The 20,645-nt window shown below is 35.6% G+C and overlaps 1 protein-coding gene across 1 annotated transcript; it reads left to right on the top strand.

Annotated features, from left to right (window-relative positions):
- Positions 1-363: 363 nt before the first annotated feature.
- LOC117432137 (choline kinase alpha-like) lies at positions 364-20,436 on the top strand. The gene is made up of 12 exons (XM_034053652.3): positions 364-943; positions 1,528-1,636; positions 5,080-5,133; positions 9,396-9,509; positions 10,232-10,365; positions 10,549-10,653; positions 11,167-11,225; positions 12,706-12,793; positions 14,171-14,279; positions 15,114-15,220; positions 15,588-15,669; positions 15,934-20,436. The coding sequence occupies exons 1-12, from the start codon at positions 711-713 to the stop codon at positions 15,991-15,993; spliced, it is 1,254 nt and encodes a 417-aa protein (XP_033909543.2). The 5' UTR covers positions 364-710; the 3' UTR covers positions 15,994-20,436.
- Positions 20,437-20,645: the final 209 nt, after the last annotated feature.

The following is a 20,645-nucleotide window of genomic DNA, read 5'->3' as shown; positions in this document are numbered from 1 at the left end:
TGACAGTATTGTTTCAATTTTTTTTTTTTTTTTTTTACTAATAGTGATATGACACCTGGCTTCTGGTGACTTTACTGTATTTCAAATACAAAATAATTGGTTTCAAGAAAATGCATAAACACGCACATACTATGGATGCAATTGTCACTTCTTTTTTAAAAGTTTTATCGTACATTATGTAATGTCTGTTTATATTACAAATACCACGTCCCTTGCATTCTTAACCTGGGTTACTCAATTTACAGTAAACGCCAAAGATAACAGAAACTACCAATCATAGAGAAGCAGAGGCGTTGCCCTGAATGACGTTAAAAAGTGACACACCAATAAGAATGTTGCCAGCAGACAACTACAAGACAGGTTTACAATTCGACTAATTCAGTCTCAGCGCCCAATGCGAGGAGGTGTGTTGTTTTGGGGAACGCAATTTTTTCACAGCTATACTTTCCTTCAAATTTCGTCTATTGGACAATTTATCCGACGTAAATGTAAACCTAATTATATTTATCGACTGATACGCATTTAACAACTAAATATATATATATTTATTTTTTGTCATATTTACCACGAGGCGTTTTTTTTTCTGCGCAATTTTCTTTATATCCAGTCACCGTTGCTTTATTTGATCAAAGCTCGTGCTCGAACGGTTTATTATTATTATTATTATTATTATTATTATTATTAGCTGTTACATTGTAACCACCGAGAAAATGAAAACTAAATTTATTAACGGGGTGTCCTCCTCTCCTTCAATGTCTTTGGGGTTGCTCGTCAGCGCCAATGAGATCCACGTACAGCCGGATTCTCAGGCCCAATACAAAGATGTTGGACCAGAGGAACCCGACCTGCAAACTAAACGCAAGGCGTATCTCTGGTGCAGAGAATTTCTCCATGGTGCGTGGAGAACTGTGAATGAAGAGGCGTTCCAGATCAGCATAATAAGGTTAGTAGTACTGTACTAGGCTCTGCCAAGGTTGGAGTTCTGTTTACAGGATCAGATTACATCTTTTTTTTTTTTTCTTCTTTCTTGCGCTGTATACATATGGTCACCGCAGTGGCGTAGCTATATCTGTATCGTATCTGCCGCAGGGACTGAAGAGGTTGCTGTATTAAAAACATTTGCACATGCTATAATATGAGTCACTCCCCCAATTATTATTATTATTATTATTATTATTATTTGAATAATGAACAAATAATATACAGTATTATGTATACTTGTTAATTTTGCTTCGGAGAAAGGAAAAGGCAACTCCCACTTACCCGTGTACAGTAATATGTAATTTTCCCGTTTGTAATTCATAGATTCGCAATCTTTGCATTGATATTGTTAAATTGCAAGAACATTGTAATAAGCGTCTGAGTCAATGGACAGCATTTTGACCAAGCTTTCTGGGTGGGGTAGGTGTACTAGGAATGTCCATCATATCTTGTGTATAATACCCAATCTGTTTGTCTGCATGACTTTTATTTGTTATATTTTTATCATTATTTGGAATGAGTTTTGATTCATTTTATTTGCCACAGGGGAGGCCTCAGCAACAAGCTTTTCCTATGCTCTTTGCCAGACACCCTGCAGAGTGTAGAGGATGAACCCAGGAACGTGCTGCTTCGCTTGTATGGTGCCATTCTGCAGGTCAGTTAACAGGGTGGGGAATGGAAGAATATGAGCTGTTGAATTGCACTGCCACACACAAACGCACACACTCACCCCGAAATGCCATGGTGTAACAAGCATATAAAAATGTACTAGGCACCTACTGTTATGAAATTTCTAGGGAAAGTGAAATTGTAATATTAAGTGTGGGTAAGTGTTTTTGCAATGTTGTATTTTATTAGTTTGCTCTACCTGTCTTTTAAATTTATTAAAATACTATTTTTTTAAGGTATTGTTTTATAGAATAATAAACTAAATGTGCTGTTAAATTTTGTGGAGAGATTTTTGTATCACCAGTATCTTAATTAGGTATTCCAGGGAAATTAAAGTGACTGTACTATTTAGGATGGACCAAGTTTTTCTACACAATAAAAATCACTGGATAATAATACTCTGCGAGTTAAATAAGCAAGTAATAACACAAGACAAAAGGAACAGTTTTCAATTTAACATGGAGAGAAATAACTAACAGTAACACGTTTGACAGGGTATGGAAATATTGTGTGTGACACACAGTTACTTTTTAAAATAAAACAAATTCTATTTTGAAACATCCTAAATGGTAAAATTACTTAAATCACTCTAACTGTTAGCCATGTAAATGTATGTTGTTTTAATATTATTATTATTATTATTATTATTATTATTATTTCTTTCTTAGCAGACGCCCTTATCCAGGGCGACTTACAATCGTAAGCAAATATATTTTATATTCTTAAATTTATTAGATGTTTTGAGTGTAACTGTGGTGGCTCATTGCGGATGTGGCACGTAAAAAAGCAACAGGGCAATTATGCTTTGCTTTCAACATGAAACTTCTCAGGTTCCAGTGGGTAAAATAGATTTCTTACTGTTCTGACATGTCTTTGTACTTTAAGCAACCTATCTTCATCTTTCAATAAAGACCTGGCATTATAAGAATGGCTGAAGCTACTCCCCCATTTCATCTGCTTGTGTAATTCACCTTCAAACATACTGGACCCATTGCGGTAATTACTGTAAATGAGCAGAACCTTGCCTATAAATAAAAACAAAAAACTAGCAGCTATTTCAAATGCTAAGAAAACAAACTGCTTTTATAAGAGAAGGAAAAAAAGAGACTTGAAGCATTACTAATGCAAACTGACATCTATTAGTTTTAAAAGGCAATAGTTTTATATAGAAATTAGAATGTCCATATATTGCCATTTAAGAATGTACAAATCCAGAACTAAAGTCCAAGGCAATAACATAGCTTGTGGGCACCTACAGTGTAAGTACTACAGTATTTGTTTTCGCTATATTCGTGATAGGCTAAATAAAGATCTTAATACTTTAGATATTATTACCTTAAAAGATCATTAACATAGACCCAAAAGTCAGTTATACATTAACAGCTGGTTTCACAGATCCTGATTAGCACTAGGACTACTTTACATAAATTAACATCCCAAGATTAGCAGTAATGTTGGTTTGTGAAACCCGCCATATAAATTATGAAATAGACATTTAGTATAGGAACTAGATTTCTTTATGACCTATTTTACTGTATAGCTATGGCCAAAGGTTTTGCATCACCCTATAGAATTAACACATTTTGCTTCATAGTCGAATGAAACCTGTTGAATAATGTTTCGTTAACATACTGAATTACATACCACTTTCTAGTTTTCCATATACAGTACTTAACGAAAAACTGACAAATTAAAAAATTTGACATTTTGAAATCTAACATGAAATACTGTACTACTGTTATGGCTTCCTGTAGACTTTTGTGATATAATTTTGTAGTTTTTTTTTATTTTATTTTATTACATGATGTTAGATAAAATATCTAAATTATGTTCATATAGTTTTTCTCTCAATCCTAAAATTCTAGCTGATGCAAAACTTGGTCATAACTGTATATGGGGAAAATTATATCTTTGACATGCAACAGTGTCTTTTACAACCATTAACTTCATCTTTGTAAGCTGACAAGCAAGTGAAATTTGGATGTTAAAGTCCTTTGGTTTAACAATAATGGGAACAAGTGGATGTCCAATGTTGGCAGTACATTTTACTTGTTTCTTATGGGGGGGGGAGGTCATCATTTATTACTTTGACTACTCTTTGATGTGGAGTTGAGATTGTTCTGGGGGTATTGTACCACCATGGCTGTACATGCGTGTGTTCTTTACCGCAGGCTTTCCCAAGCGATCGTGCCTAGAGCACACTGGTTTCCAGGTGACAGACATGATGCACGGTACAGTATGAGATCTCTGAAGTTGCAGCATTATCTTTAATCTTCTTTTAAATACATAGGTAGCTTGCCGTCTTAAATTAAAACATACTTTTTTCAGATACCTCTAGCATATGTTTTACTGTTTCATAAACTGAAGTTTGGCATACCTTTAATGAAACAATGTAGATGAAAAGGGACAATCTTTGTCATGCATCATGAGATAAAAGTATTAAGTACAAGCTGCCGCATCAGCTCTGAAGTCTAATGCAATAGTAGTATGGTCATGTCTTGTTTAAATGCAAAGACAAGGATTCATCAACCAGTAGGATCAACTGACTTGGGGCTGGTTAAAAGAATAAATACAGCATCTTCGTTATTTCAATGAGACATCCAGTCTAGAGAGGCTATTCAAGTGTGTTTAATGAATTTTTGGAGAGCACATGCGAGATGTCTGGAAGTTTGATTGATTGAAAAGTTCAAGAGAGCAAGAAAATACAGCAAGTCTTTTAGAGCACTGCTGTGTATTCTATTGCAGTCGCCCCAATAAACAGTTCTTAAGGTGTTTAGTGCACCCTTTTTTGAATCATAATGCGGAATATAGTTAAATACTGGCATAAGGGGGCTAGGTGGTACAGCAGGTCAACTCACTACTGTAACATTTTATGCCTTTTTTACATGTGAAATGAGTTTGGTGGTGTCTCACAAAACCAACACACAATTAGTCACTCTTAAGAGGACTTGTTTATAGCCTGTGCCATTCTTCACTCATGAACACTTAATCCACAGCCATAATTGAGTGCTTTAAACAAGGTTTATAGGATTAAAAAAAAAAACAGGACTTGCCAATGCATTTTATGCAATAGAATAAACTACAATATCGAGACTGCAGATGAATCTGTGTATTATGTATATATAAAATATATTTATCATAGTGCAGTGTTATTATTTATGCCTATCTCATGATATATAATCTTGCTGCTGTACCTTCTATATAAACTCTACTGATAAAACAGCAAGGGGAGTCATACCATAGGGATTTGGTGGGTACTTCGAGTTTGTCTGTTTTAATACCTTGTGGTCATCAAGGTATTTCAATTGAAAGACATCTTTAAATATTACAACCCTGCTGCAAAACAAAGAGGCCTATCTAAGAAATGACGAGGGAATGAGGCAGGAACCATTAATCACAGCAAGTGTTTGCTTTTTCTTTCATTAATAGATGTCCTGTAATAAAGGGGAATCCAAACAGGCTAACAAAGAAAATCCTTTTCAAGTAAGTAACTACACTGATCATCTATACAAATACTCCCTATTGTTCTTTAGCATGACTAAGTGACTCTAAGTGTTGTCTTTTACTAACTAATTTAATAAAAAAAATAAAGAAAACATCCCCCCAAAAATAACCTTTGAAAGTCTGGAATCCTATGGAGTTTTGCCTGTTTTTTTTTTTTTTTTTTTTTTAATATATACAATAGTAACTTGTGGGAAATTCCATATTTCAAAACTGTTTCCTGGTACTTTTCTTTTTTCTTTTTTTATGTCATTGATCGAATCCTCACTATGAATTTTATATATATATATATATATATATATATATATATATATATATATATATATATATATATATATATATATATTATATATATATATATATATATATATATATATATATTCTGTATGTAAAATAATTATTCTTAATGTCATAAAATGTTAGGTTTTTGCACTATTTGCTCTATAAAAGGCTGTCAATCATTTATTTTAAACCTGGGAATGGAAACGCTTGCATAAAAGGAATGCTTAATGTCCTTAAATGAGGTGAAAGAATGTTGTTTTCATCAATAAGCAGCATGCTTTCTACAAAGCCTGAAGGATACCTAGAAGGGCTGTAACTAATCTTTGGAATTTCACAAGTACAAATAGGATTTGCTACCGGGTCAGGCATATCAATACATTGCTCACTCTTTATTTTGTTACCTAAATTACACATAAATAAGTGAAATACTGAATTGGTGAGTGGTACTTGCACAGTACATTACATGGACTAACTGTTAATAACTAAATCCATTAATTCTCAAACAGAGATAACAAGGAGCACAGGATTTACTTTTTTCAGGAGCCCCTAACAGCTTTCATAATGTCCAAAATGTAAAACACGGCAATGTAAAACAACAACATGGAAAGGAGGCTAATAAGATTAGTTTAGCAAATCTTACCTAGAATGCACCACAGTATTCTCTTCATGGAAAGAGATGATTGGAATGATTATCCTCGTAAGTGTTGCATAATCACTTGACTCGTGGTAGACACAGTTATTGGAGGGGGTTCCAAAAGCTGCTGGAAAATGTAGCCTGTGATTTATAGCAGCCAAGAAATTAGATAACACCATAGCAGATACTCCAACATGTTGTATATAGCTACTGCTAAAAGAAGGCAGAAAGACATTCATCCCTTAGCTGTTTTCAGATGGTGGACACAGATTACAAACATCAGTCTAGAATCATGAATAATAAAAGCGGTGATAATAGCAGTAATGCCTTTCGATTATTGCCATTTTAATACATGCTGAAAAGAGCGTGTGACGGACATCTCAATGGAAAATAACTTTAGAGATGCTATCCCTATTTCCCGATTTAGTGATAAACGGGATTGTTTCAGGAACCATCTTAAAATCTGAAAGCTACCTTTGGGAAATCTTACTAAACAGTAACATAAGAAAATTTACGAACGAGAGGAGACTCTTTGGCCCATGATGCAATCTTAAAGGATTCTAGTGATTCAGCATGTACAGTGTGGCTAGGTAACCCATTCCATACCAAATATATGTATCCTACCCTCTGTCTTAAGTCTGAGAACATCAGTACAGGTCTTGTAAATAAACAGGGTCTGGTAATGAACCATTTTTGATTTACAAATACAGATTGTTGACAGATTTAACAACAATTTAACAAGCAGCCCTGCATCTTCACATGAATACCATGTACAGCTCCTAGGAGTCTTATTGTGAAGCAGAACTTACCAAACGAGGATCAAGGTTATATGGACAGCCTGGCAAAGCAGATAAGAAAAGTGGTTCAGTCAAAATAAAGTGTGAAGAAAACAGATGGCTCATGATGAGGGTCAGCCAAGGGTTAGCTCCTGGAGAAGGTTACGGGAAACACAAGGAGTTATTGTTCATATTTGTTGCCTGAAGGATATTTCTGAATTGGGGGGGGGGGGGTCCACCAGCTTGAGGTAAAACCCACTGAACTGAATTCGGGTGGAGAACCTAAAGGTAAGTTGGTTGTATTAAGCATTAAAGAGAAGGCAAAAATTGATGTCACTATCTGTGCACTACAGTGCAGACGACCTTTTTAATAGCATGATATTCTACAAAGTGTTTGACTATTTGATGTAATGTATTGAATTCTAATGTAATATGAACTACTTTTTAAATGTGGTATAACATAATTGCTAACATTTATTTTAGATTTTTTTTTTAATCATGTATTTGTCATGAATTAAGAAATGTGATATGTAATTACCAGCCTGTCTATTTTGTATTTAATTAAAATATAAAAAAGTGCAGTAACTAAGTTTGTGAAATACACATTTTCCTTTCTTTATATTTTTTTCAACATTTTTATGAACACATGCCAGTGTATGGTGAGTTGTTTTATTTTTTTTATTTAAAAAAAAAAAAGATTTAAAATGTTTTAGCTTGTAAATAAAGACTTGTGCAACGCTTAGAAGCGGCAAGATAACGAGAACGGTCAGGAAAGATTGTTGATCTGTATTCAAATGCTCGTACTTCAAGTGAAGGAGAGGTACAATGGAAGCAGTATACTGTAATTACACAGTGGTGATTGTGTAAAGCAGCATACAAATGACCCCATTGAGAAATCAAACTAGAGAATGCATAACAATCCGGGATTGTGCAGCCTTTCCATTTTAAAATGAGTGCAATTACAATGTGTATTTTTTATCTTTTGGGATCTGTAATTGTACATGTTAAGGCTGTATTTGGTCCTAGTGGCTGTCTTGGCTTTGGCATATTGTGTTGGGGTGGAGAACTACACTCACAGTTTTAGATTAGCCATTTACGGTAGCCCAAGATCAGTGATACCATTAGTATGTGTTCTGGATTAGTTCTACTACAGTACAAAAAGTGATAAACCCATCAATATGTAACATCTAATATTCAAGGATGCCCTGAACAGAATGTAACAAAACATTAATTGCACAATCAATAGCTATCCAGAAACAGAGCAGAAACATGTGTTTCTCGCAAGAGAAACTTTGTGTTGTGTACATTTTTCTTTTTGAAAGCCCAGTTCCATCCCCATTTGGAAGTTATTATTGTTTAGTTTTGTTTATGTGTTGACGTTGACAGTGATGGGCGACACTTAAGTGATGCAAACAAAATAGGAATTGTGTAATAAAGTACACAAAAATCATAGACACGGTAATGAGGGAGAACATCTGGCAGTCCATTTCCAGGGAACTGGATATAGCTGGTGTGTAGAATTTGTTTACCTTTAAGTTGGTGTGAAAGGTAGTGTCGCAGCGAAATTACCATTTTATGCAGGTCAAATCGTATCAGGTCCGGTGTGTTGAGACCTTTAGGCGGTGGATCGTGCTAGTTGCTGGCTTATTTTGAAAGTCCCGTGGAAGTACCTGTGAAGTAATGGAAAATACTTTAAAAGCCCTTGATTTTAATGGTCAAAAGGGTGTATAAACATATACTATTAACAAAGGAGGTGTGGCCTTATAAACGGTCCTGTTTCTTAAGATAATCAAATACACCTACAGGTGTAAATGGGGTTAAGCCAGATACCCACTACATAAAGTAGAATTAGACAGCACTTGTTTATCTGAGAATTCTTTATTCAGCAAATTAAGTAGAGGAGAATGTTTGCTTCCTTGCCATCTCTGTGCATGGTAATATTTGTTGATGAATGAGTTTTATTGTGTTGCGTTATCCTATAGGAAGTGATCTGTGGTCATCCGCTCAGAACTTAGTCATTCATTTATTGTGTAATCAGATGCAAAAAAATGAATCTATTCTGTCATCCAGTGTTTTTGGTTCACAGAGCAGCCACCATAAACTGATAAAACTTGTGGGCTATCATAGTGTTCCTCTTTCTAACAAATGTTTCCTTGGTGACAGATTCTATGCCCAACACAGTATAAGCATATGTAAAGCAAAGACTCCATTTTTTTTTTAAACCAGTAGTTTTAACTTGAAGTTTGGTCCAATAAAGCATGTGGAAATGATTAACCAAATAAATGCATTATATTTTTTGTAGATACATTTGTTAACTGTCATTAACAGTTAGCTTTCACTGTAAAAAAAGAAAAAGTGGGCTGTTTTTCCTTCCCTCCCCCAGTAATAGAATTTTTTGTACTGATTTGGTTTTGAAAACAGATGATTCCTGAAGCATTGATGGCACACTGGAGGAGATATTAGGAACTGAGGATTCCAGGGGTGAAGGGGTTAAACTTAGGGGTAATGTTGTGCAGTCTGTTATTTATTGGCAATGTTCTCATTCTTTGCAGGGAGCTGAAGCCATGGTTCTTGAGAGTGTCATGTTTGCTATCCTGGCGGAGAGGGCACTGGGCCCAAAGCTGTATGGGATCTTTCCCCAGGGCCGACTGGAGCAGTTCATTCCCGTAAGTAACTGCCCAGTCCCTGTCAGAAGACTGAGTTATACTGGAAGTTGTTGTGGTGCTGCCATTGAACTGGTTACTGTGTAAGCAGAGAGGTTCGGGGCTGGGGAGGGTGTGGGTGTGGTGACTACAGCAAATGCCTGGCAGCTCCTTGGTTCACTGCCTCTGTTTGTTTTATATTTCTATAATTTAGAGCACCAATAATTGTCAGACAGTTTGGCAGTGCGCTATGTTTATTAGTTAATGATTGTTAATTTTCAAAACCTAGTTAAAATTCTTTGCCATACTTTGTCAAAGTTTGTGTGTTTTTTATTGACGGAGTGGTGTAAGGACAGGGGTTTTCATGTTTAGGTTATGGTCTTTGGCTTTTGAACGATTCACTGATATTTTTTGAAGAAATATAAGTTTATTAATTTATATATATACATATTGTATGTATGTTTAACAAATATTTGACACAAACTACATATAATAGATAAAGCAGATGTAGTTCAAAACCCTTCCTATAAAATAAGCTAGCGTGTTTATGAATATTCTTAGCCTTCCACAATAATCTACTATGCCTACATCTTGGTCTAATGGTAATTAGATGAGAACTAAGGTCCTATATTTTCTGTTGTCAATAACCTGTCGAGTTGGACAACAGGTTAAAGGAAATACTGTAGTCGTGGATATATCCCCTAATATAGCTGTGTGTCTGATCATTTGTATTCTTTTCATTACAGAGCCGGAGGTTAGACACTGATGAGTTGGGCTTACCTGAGTTGTCTGCAGAGATAGCTGAGAAAATGGCCAGATTCCATGGAATGAGGATGCCATTTAACAAGGAACCAAAGTGGCTGTTTGGGACGATGGAGAAGTAGGTTCATCATGTCTGTAATATACAGAATGTATATCTTGGCCTGGGCAAAAGAGCTGCTTTATTCATTGCTTCAGCCAAGTCTTGGTGGAATGAATTATATTTGTACAGCAGGTTCCCCACACCTGCCCAGGTATTTGTTTGATCGTTTTATTTAAATTGTTGTATTCTTATCAATGGCAGGTATTTAAACCAAGTCAGGAGAATAAGCTTCACCAGAGAATCTGATGTAAGAAAATTTACCAGACTCATAAACTACAATTTGCCACTGGAAATGGAAAACCTGATGTAAGCCAATACTCTTGTCATTTTTGCTTTTATTAACGTTTCAGAAGTTTTAAATAATAGGAGTGCCAATTGGGATTAATGGTATGATTCATGGCAGTCATATGTTGGGCAGCTTGCCTCTGGACCCAATACAATAGAATCCTTTGGCAGGCAAATGCTGGGCCTCTATTGAAAGGCAATACAATTAGCAAATGGAGAAAAACAGCCTTAATATACTTTTAATCTTTATTGAGTATATACTGTATATGTAATTCTTGTATTGGTCACCAGTTGTCTTTTAAACAATTTACACAGCATTATAATTTATAATATTTTACTATTGAAATGCATCTTTATATACCGTATTACAAAGAAATGTTATGTAAGTTTGTATCAAAACAAACAGATCACAAGTTAGTTTCCTTAGTTTACTTTGTGTCAGCTGATAAATGTTAGAAATTATTTGAATTGATTGTTTATTTATGGTGTATTGAGTCATTTTTAATTTCCATTCCTTTTTTTTTTTTCCTGTAGGACTTTGCTTGAATCCACACCTTCCCCTGTGGTTTTCTGTCACAATGACTGCCAGGAAGGTAAGGGTGCTTTAAAAGAACATTTTAAATAGTTTAATTACAAATTTGAGCACTGAAAAGAAAGCTAGTACGAGGAAAGGCACTGGTGACTTCGGGTCCTTTTAACCCTTTCAGAACCAAGCATTTTCCAGTGGGATGTTCCCCCAGAACCAAGCGCTTTTTGTCTGTAGTTGACTCTCTTCCTATAAAGATTCACTAAAAATATATTTTTTACAGTAGCATCTTGCAAATGGTGTCCCTTTTTCAAAACACACTGGGGAACATTATAAAGTACTCCAGAAACCATACAAACTTTTCACTTTTTTTTTTCAACACAATATTTCGGGGTTTTGTTATTTTTAAGTAATTTTTATTATGTATTCTGCTTAGAGATACATGTATAAAAACATGTTATTCTATGGTCTGAGGGACCTTCCAATACTTCCTGAAAGTTTTTTTGAAAAATATTGATGTTTGGGAAAATTACAAGACATTGTTTCACCCGAGTGATTGCAATGACATAATACACATTTATTCTCAGGGTATTTATCAGCAATAATGGACACTACTCTCAATTTATTTTCTCAAAATAAATATTTATAAATAAAATAGTACTATATAATACGCATTTCACTGTTATCAGTAATAAGGAAAAAAAACGTACCAGATACATTTAGTTATTTATAAATGTTGTAAAATGTTGTAGATATTTATAAATGTTGTAAAAACATATATATTAAAACACATGAAAATACATCAGCATAAATGTTCTAATATAATAAGTAAAATATGTCAGATTTATAGTGTTTCCCTTTTTTATTAGCTCTAAACAGGTTTCTTTGTTTTGTTTCTGCTTTTGTCTTTGCCTGGCTGCTGTCTCCACCCTTTAGACACTAAATGCCCGTCTCAGTGACATCACATGAACAAAATCAGGAAGTGAACATCAGTCCCACCCCTATCCATTGTTGTGTGTTTCAAGCCTATACTGCAAAGTATGGTGGCCCTGTATGTCATCAAAACGAAGTGCTTTTTTTTTTTTTATCGTGTTTACACGGTCGCAGTCCTAGAAGCCCACTTCAGTATGATCGTGTTAACACAATCCCGGTCCTTAAAGGGTTAAAATGTAAACATGTGCTTGTAATGCTGACGTCATCTGCTTTAACTAGTGAAAGATTTTGAATTGGCTACATCTTCTAAGGTTTGATACATTTATTGACCAACTTATTAACATTACTACATACAATAAAAATACAGGGAAATGAGTTCTTCAGAAAATTAGGTTAATCATTTTTCTGACGGTGGTATTAAGATCCACCCCCATTTGGATCTTTAGAATAGGATCCCATCTATTAGTAAATGAGCAGGGTTGGCAGTGGATATTTTGAAGTGTTTTACCTGTCTTTGGTTCTGAAAAACAGATTCCATTTAGATTTGACAGAGAACAAAGACCTGGGAGAATATAATTATACAATAGGTTAATTCTGCATTTTTCCCCCTAAAGGTAACGTCTTGTTATTGCAAGGCAGGGAGAATTTGGACAAACAGAAGCTCATGTTCATCGACTTTGAATACAGCAGTTACAACTACAGGTAAATAAATAGATATTTATAACAGAAGCATCTGTCATGAAGACGATGCCATTGACACCATTCTTTAAATGTTCAGGATTCACATTTCAATACAGTAATCAAACCAAATATCACATTTAAGTTCCACTAAATGCCATACAGTACTATAGCAAGGTTTACCCAACTGAATATGTTGTTTCAGACTAGCTGTCAAAGTCTATTTAATCTTGAAGTTTTTATTAGACACACTTTGTGGATATGCGGCTACACTCTCCTTCATGTCTCCTAAATTCCATTTATTAGACTGTCTGCTGTGAACCCGACTGGGCTTTCAAGACCAGTGGCTTTGAATAGATTGTGCATCACCAGCATCATTGATATATAGTTAACTGCTTTAAAAAGTATGTTTGCATTTCTGGTAATGCAGTTGTACCAAAATGGAAGTTCAAAGAATGTGTATAGAATTGAATGTATATGAACTCTTTCAACACTGCGGGTCTCGGATGGATAACTCCAGACCAATAAAGTAAAGAAAAAACTGCAGACCAGTAAAGTAATCTAGCATCATACTAATATGTGTATTAACACTTTTTTATTGAATTTTTTCTATTGTACTTTTTTCCATAAAGTTGCTTATTTGACTGAAAGAGTAAAATATCTTGGGGGTTATAAAAATGTGTATTTCATTTAGACAAGCCTTTTATAATGCAACATATTTTATGGTACCACCAATCAATGTAAAAATAGAACTCCCAACCAAGCTTCTCTGGGGCAAAGTAAAGAATGAGAGATGATTGGTGTACAGATAAGAGAAGGATTCTGGGACATATTTAAAAGATCATGTGATCGCCATATGTTATTGTAAACCACTCCCTTATTGCTTAAGCAGCTCTGTGCTGTGAGAATGTAGACTGGGTTGATCTTTTGCTGATGTGTACAACCATAAAAGAGAATACTACAAAGTACAGTGTAACAAATTCCAGAAATGTGGAACTTCAAAAATCATGACCCTTGCAGTTTTGTCTGACACTTTTTTTTTTACCAAAGTTTAACTAAGCGGGCCCTCTTGCAGAAACAAACCTTATTGAATTCTTTGGTGTCTGGATTGTCAAAATGAGTTTTGCTGGTTAAACGTAACATTTAAAGGTGTGAAGTTTGTTATTGTGCTTTAGATTGTTAATCATGACAGCTTAAGGTACTTTGCAGTTTACCAGACTTACATTTACAGTGCTTAACCGTGGTGCTTTCAGTTCTTTAAAATACTTCTCTGTGTTTACCATGCTTGTCTGGGCTTTTAGCTGGAATACCGGCTTTCCATGAATTAGGGAACTTAAGAAATACGAAAGGAAATAATATTGATGTATGCTATAATCTATTGACATTTTGTATTTTTTTCAGGGGGTTTGATATCGGAAACCATTTCTGTGAATGGATGTATGATTACACCTATGACAAGTTTCCATTCTTCAAAGCCAACTTCAAGAATTACCCAACCAAAACACAGCAGGTGTGTTGAAACTGAATGGAATCCAATAAAGTAGTATCCTGGACCTTCTCTATGTCCCAGCTGTAATAAATACAAGCTTCAGTTAGAATGTAAAAAGAATGTTTAACCCTTTGCGGTCCATTGTCGGACTGGGTCCGACATTGCAATTATTCCTCACAGGTCCTTTGTCGGACTGGGTCCGACATCATTATAGCAACGCAATAAACGGGTGTTTAGTCGTTTTTTCTCCGGAAAAAGCCGAGAAAACCATTCAATTGCCGAGTGGTAGCGACAGGAGCCGAGACAAGTCGGAAAAAAAAAAAAAAAAAAAAAAAAGGCGTATTTCATGAATAGTCATACATGGTATCAGGTATCAGATAATGGGTGTCCATAATAAACAAGCTGGCTAAGTGCGTCAGCGCACTGAGACTATCATGGACATTTGCAGAGCTTTTTTCAGATGTTATAGTAATAAAATAATGACTTTGATCGCATTATTGAGGAGTTTGGTGATAAAACGAGTGATCTGGAGATGATCGATCGGTATGTACGACTATTATTATTATTATTATTTATTTCTTACACAGCTGAACGCTATAGCAAACAAAAGGCTGGGGAGGGGCTGGAGATGCCTAGTGTGTGCTTTGTTGATATGCAGGGCCATTTAAACCCGTTTGACTGTGAAAAAAAATACTTTTAAACAGCGCGTATAAAATTAACTGCGCGTGTGAAAATTAATTATTCCTGGCGTGCCTGACGCGCGTTTAATAAATGGACCGCAAAGGGTTAAGATGCCTGTTCACTTTAGATTGCTTTGTAGTGCATTAAATGAGCATTTCTTCCATTATTTTACAGCTTCACTTTATCGCTAGCTACCTGGCTGAGTCTGACGCTGGATTTGAGAATTTAAGTAATGAAGACCAAACCAAACTACAAGAAGAAATGCTGGTGGAAGTGAACAGGTAAACATTCCAGTTCATGATTTTGGTTTTATAAACTTACAGGGACTTACTAAGCATAGAATGAAATGCTCTATATAGCTGTTGATTACCCCGGGGGTGGGGTGTGATTTCACATGGGGAAGCATGTAAATGCAAACTTACATTATTTAGCACAAGTGCAAGGCAGTGCTACACTGTGTTTTAACAATTTAAAGTTGGATAGTCGGATGGACCTGATTTGGATTTCCAAGACTCTTGACCTTTTTTAAGCAAATGTATTCAGGATTGTATTTACATGTGGTATGGAACATTTATTCTGTCATTTTAAAGCTTCAACTTAACAAAGCCTCTGAAGCATTTCAATTTTATAAATGTCTTTGTTTCTCAGGTTTGCCCTGGCATCCCATTTCTTCTGGGGTCTGTGGTCCATCATACAAGCCAGAATCTCCTCCATCGAGTTTGGATACATGGTAAATTCCGTCTTTTCAGCACAAATATTGACTGTGCTAATCCTGATCTTTAAAAAACACAGCAATTAAAGTAAACAGAAAGGGAAGGTAAACCAACTGGTCCCTGTTCCAATAGAACATACTGAAGGCTATAGCAGAGTTTAGCAATCAGACATGAATTCTATTAAAGTTTAACCCTTCAGCCTTTAGAGCTAATGTGTTTTTTTTTATTTAATTTTTTTAAAGCTGAACATCGAATAATAATCATTGCTATTGTTTTTGCAGGAATATGCATTGGCAAGATTTGATGGTTACTTTGAGCAGAAGAGGAGGCTGGGGGTGTGAATTACAAAAGTGACCAAGGAGTGAAAACAGTCACGCAGGGGGGGTGCATTTGTTGTGGGGGGCAGGATCAAGCATGAATGGTTGTGCAATGGGTTCAAAGTCAAGGTTGTGGAATGTATGAGTGATGTACTTTGGACCAAAGCAACACTGTGAATGTAACGGAGAGTAAAGTTTACCTAATGACACTGAGTTGTTACAAACCAAGAACCGGGCTGTATTGTTTTGGAAGTATTTTGATTGGCTTGGGGAAATGTGAAGGGGGTGCTTGAAATATTCTGTATACTGTACACCGATATTTATTTTTTACTGTGCTGTGCATTGGTTTGGTATTTCTTTTAAAATGTTACTTGCTCTTAACCATACACATGGTCACTTTTATGTTACCCTAGATACATTCCACCAGAGAATATGTTTTCTGGTCCTAAGTGGTTATTTTTAGTACAGGTTTTATTAATCATTACAAAAAACTGGAACTGGGAGATCCTCAGTCTTAATGGCATCATATAACTGCTATTGCAGCAGACCTAATGCAATGTATTTCAGGTTTGAGATGTTTTAATGAGGTGGGGGGAAAAAAGGAAACTTAATTTTTATAAACAAAGGAGTCCTAGGTAAAGACAGCAGTACAAACATTACCTGCAGTAGGCAAAAATCAAATATACTTTACAGTATTGTAACATAATATACCACAATTGTAGTACATATAACAATCTCTTAATAGGAACAGCTATTCGGTTGAGATAGATGCCATGGTGGCACTTATTTTTTTAATAGATCATTTAAGATGGCTAGGAGGTTAACATGAAGTATGTTGCCAACACCTCCCCTTTGCCTTTTAATTCCTTTGGCGTAGTATAATGTCCATTTGCCGTAACTTACAGGAGGACGTATATAATATATAAAAATATATAGAAGTGGTGCTGAAAGTGGGACACCTGGAGATTATATTGTGCTGTAGTATTGTACCTTCTCTTTAAGGGACCATACCTTTTCATGCTGGTAGTTTGTAAACAAAATAGTTACCTAGAATTTCTCTGCCATTCACCTTCGAGATTCCAAATTATCCTGTGATGAACAGCCACGGTATTGTTTGCATAAACAAACGTCACGAAGCGTACCATTCTCAGCTTGGAACAGCCTGTCGGGGAATGACTGGTTCCGATGAAGTCAGGCTCTGAGTGGAATCCGCACATGACTGACTTTTTAATAAAAACCAGGAGCTTTAAAAAAAAAAAAAAAACCTTGACATGATGGCTATAACTAGAGGACAGATTGAGTGTACTTGAATAAAACCGTCTCCACTGCTAATATAAAAACCTTGACTCCATCTCAGGTTTCATGTGCTCGGGAACTGTTCTCTCCTCGTACACTTGAACGGCCCTGTAGTTAATACTTAAGTGCTAGCTGCTTAAGTTATTGCTAGAAAACATTTTCTATAGCAATAATGGGAATTTCAGCTGTTAATGTTGAGCAATGGACTTTTCATCCTGCCAGTTTGCTTTAACAGGATATGGGAGGTGAAAGAATTTAATTATTTGAGGCATGCTTTGTTAAAATGAAACACTAAAAGTTTTTAAAAATTTTAAAATGTGTTGGTATGCAATGTATATCTAATAGTAGCCTTTTATTTGTGTTATTGCAAAGAAATTGTATTATTATTATTTTTTTATGATATGATGATTATTTAAACAGCTTCGCAGGTGTTATGCTTTGGCAAGTCTGTGGAATGAAGCTTATTTAATGTTGCTAATAACTTTACTGTGATGGATAACTAAATAGTAAGTTATCTCTTAATATTTTTAAACCTACTGTCCTTCTGTGATTTTAACTTTTATGTATTCATGTAATGGAAATAAATATTGATACCTTCAGAAGATGCAATATCTTTTTATCTCCATTTTCACCAGCATTGCAAGATCTTTTTCAAGGATCAATATTCACTTACACTTGGGGATTTGCCAACATGCAAGTGATATTGAGACCTGTTAAAGAACCAAGCATGAAATCAGTACCCCTGTTATGTTGTATTGGAAGAGGTTACCTTGTAGGGTGATGTACTGTAAGCTAAGGTTTCGTTAATATAACCAGTTAACTAAAAACCTAGAAATAATGAGATAGCAGCTGTTGACACATGTTTTCTTCATAAGAAATCTGTTGTATTTTTGTAAAATCATTGCATTGTATATGGTTTATGTAATTGCTAGTATTAATGCTTTTATAGATTGCATTTCATTAATAATCTAGCTGTGTATTTGTCAATCAATCAGTTACATTTTCAGTACACTAGTAACTGCTGTGGGCGCAAGTATTAGTCAAAACCTTTCTCTACAGCTGCAAAATCCTAGCAGAGGGAAATGCTCAACAATAAAACGTGTTTTATTTTCTCTTGCAAACCGTTTAGTTCAGGAGGCACTGTCACCTAAGAGAGAGCTGAGCACCTTACTTACCCAAACCATTGTGATATTTGCTTGCATAGAGGACACCACACAGAGGGAAGGTTACATTTCAGTAGGCCCACCTTGAAATCAGAAATCATGGCTATGAAAAGCTTATTATGTTTCACACATGAATCAACCTCTACCAGCTTCAAACATAACTGGAAATTTCCACTTCCAACCAGCAATGCCCAATTTAGGCAAATTAGGATGCCCTGTGTTGGTTTTGTCTGGAGAAACACAGTAACCGAGAGCGACGGGTTAAAATAAAACCTGAACGCTGGCATTCTGTTTGTTTGAAGGTATTACGTCATACTGGGATTATTCTTGCTTGATTATCAGTAACAGGTAATCATGTGTTTCACCCATCCATCTGATTACATAACACAATGACTAAGCAGAAAGAGTTGATAAAAGGCTTGGAGTTTCTTTTATCAGAAAAGCAAACGTAAGGAATAAATAAAAGGTGTATTACAATAAAGGCTTATGTTAGACAGTGAATGGAGGGAGGGATGTGTAATGCACATTTAGTATACTTTAGCAAACACCAGATTGCAATTGAATTGACTGAATTGAGTATCACCTTGTGTGGGAGTCATTTTCTCTTCATTACAGATATTTGAAGGAGCCTCGAAAAATATTTTAAAATCTTTCTTAATCGTTCTTAATATGTAAAACATGCATATCCTAAAATTCTGTAAAGTAAAATAAAAACGATACAGGGCACTCCCTTTATAACGCTGTCGTTGGGAACCAATGGCATTATGGGGCAAATGGGAAGCATGACCAATACTGCTTTATAACCTGTTCTGCTGTATAAAGGACCAACTTATAACAAGGAAGAACTAAATTCAACACAAAGGTTAGGGTATTTGTGAAAATGTTCCAGATTATGTTTCAATTTTAATCTCGCACGTTCTTATTGTGTACATGGTCCCATTTCTAATAGGTATCACAGTTAAGACGGTTTCAATATATTATGAGTGTCTGGCAAGGCCAAGCAGAAAGCCTTGCTCATTTAAACACATTGAAGCAGGATTTATCCAGTTTAGATGGGCTGTCTGTTTCAATGGGAGACTGGGCTGGTGGCAGTCTGGAGGAAGTAATTAGCACTGCATACAAGCACTGGCTGTTTATAACTTATTATTATTATTATTATTTTTTTTTTTATTTTTTTTTTTTAAACATCAACCAAACAAAAAACATTTTCCAAGATGTGCTCACAGACCACAACCAGTGGTCTGTGAGCACATCTTTTTTTTTGTACAAGAGCCAGACCTTGATAAGAAGATTTTTTTTTTTGTTTGTGAAAAACAGCATTGTAACTGCCAATGTCAGCATGTGGTTACATTTTGGGCTGTGATTGATTAATGCTAGCTTGGGAAATATTTCAGAATTCTTCAAGTGGATGAAAAAAACAAAATAGCAGCTAGTGTTGTTAGGAGTCAGAGCTGTTTTTTGTTGAGATGCTGGCTGTGTGAAGTGTGGTGTAGTGTTTTAAGGTTTTGGGTGTGGGAGAATAGGAAGATACTGGAGACTGATTTAGGGGATTATCACAAACCACATAGAGGGATCTTCTGCAGGATGGCTCAGTATGACCCTCCCTTCTGTATATAAACTGCTGCTAATTTATTGAACCCTGTGGCAGAGCAGAAGCCCTGCTGCTGTAAATAGTGTGTGTGTGTGGGAATGTAAGGTTGGCAGGGATGGGGTTACATATATCCCTGCCAACAATCACAGGTGTGGCCATTCTCCAATTTGGTAATTGATGCCATTTGGAGAATGGCCACATGTATACAATGTGGAGAAATCCTTGGTTTGCAGGAAGAGTTTGTACTGAGATTTTTGTAATGGTTTTTCAACATGGTAGTGAAGGCTAATGCCTAGCCTACAAGTGTTTTGTTCTTCTGTTTGAACCTTTTATTTTGGCCCTTGTGCCGTGTTTATTTTGTTCATGTTTATGTGTTTGTTTTGTTAAATAAATGTGCGCATACGTGTTTAAACTGCAGCTTCCTGTCTCTGGGTCTCTTTCCTGCCGGTAACAGACTGGGTCGTGACGCTACCCTGTCACAAACCCATTTTGATGATATGAATCACTCACCACTTTCTGTTGCTGCCTCCTGTGTACTCATCCATGGTTATGTGAGCTATTGTGGGCTCTGTTCTGAATCAACAGCCAGCCTCATTGCACGATTACATTCAACCACAGTACAGATT

The sequence above is a fragment of the Acipenser ruthenus genome, chromosome 27 (assembly GCF_902713425.1).
Source record: "Acipenser ruthenus chromosome 27, fAciRut3.2 maternal haplotype, whole genome shotgun sequence".
NCBI classification, from domain to species: Eukaryota; Metazoa; Chordata; class Actinopteri; order Acipenseriformes; family Acipenseridae; genus Acipenser; species Acipenser ruthenus.
This window is presented reverse-complemented; position numbering and strand designations above follow the sequence as displayed.

Bases quoted from the DNA above. Each gene is read 5' to 3' on its own strand.
- LOC117432137 (XM_034053652.3), top strand. From the start codon at position 711: ATGAAAACTAAATTTATTAACGGGGTGTCCTCCTCTCCTTCAATGTCT. The intron at 1,637-5,079 runs GTCAGTTAACAG...TTTCATTAATAG, and splicing joins TGTATGGTGCCATTCTGCAG to ATGTCCTGTAATAAAGGGGA. The intron at 11,226-12,705 runs GTAAGGGTGCTT...TTCCCCCTAAAG, and splicing joins TCACAATGACTGCCAGGAAG to GTAACGTCTTGTTATTGCAA.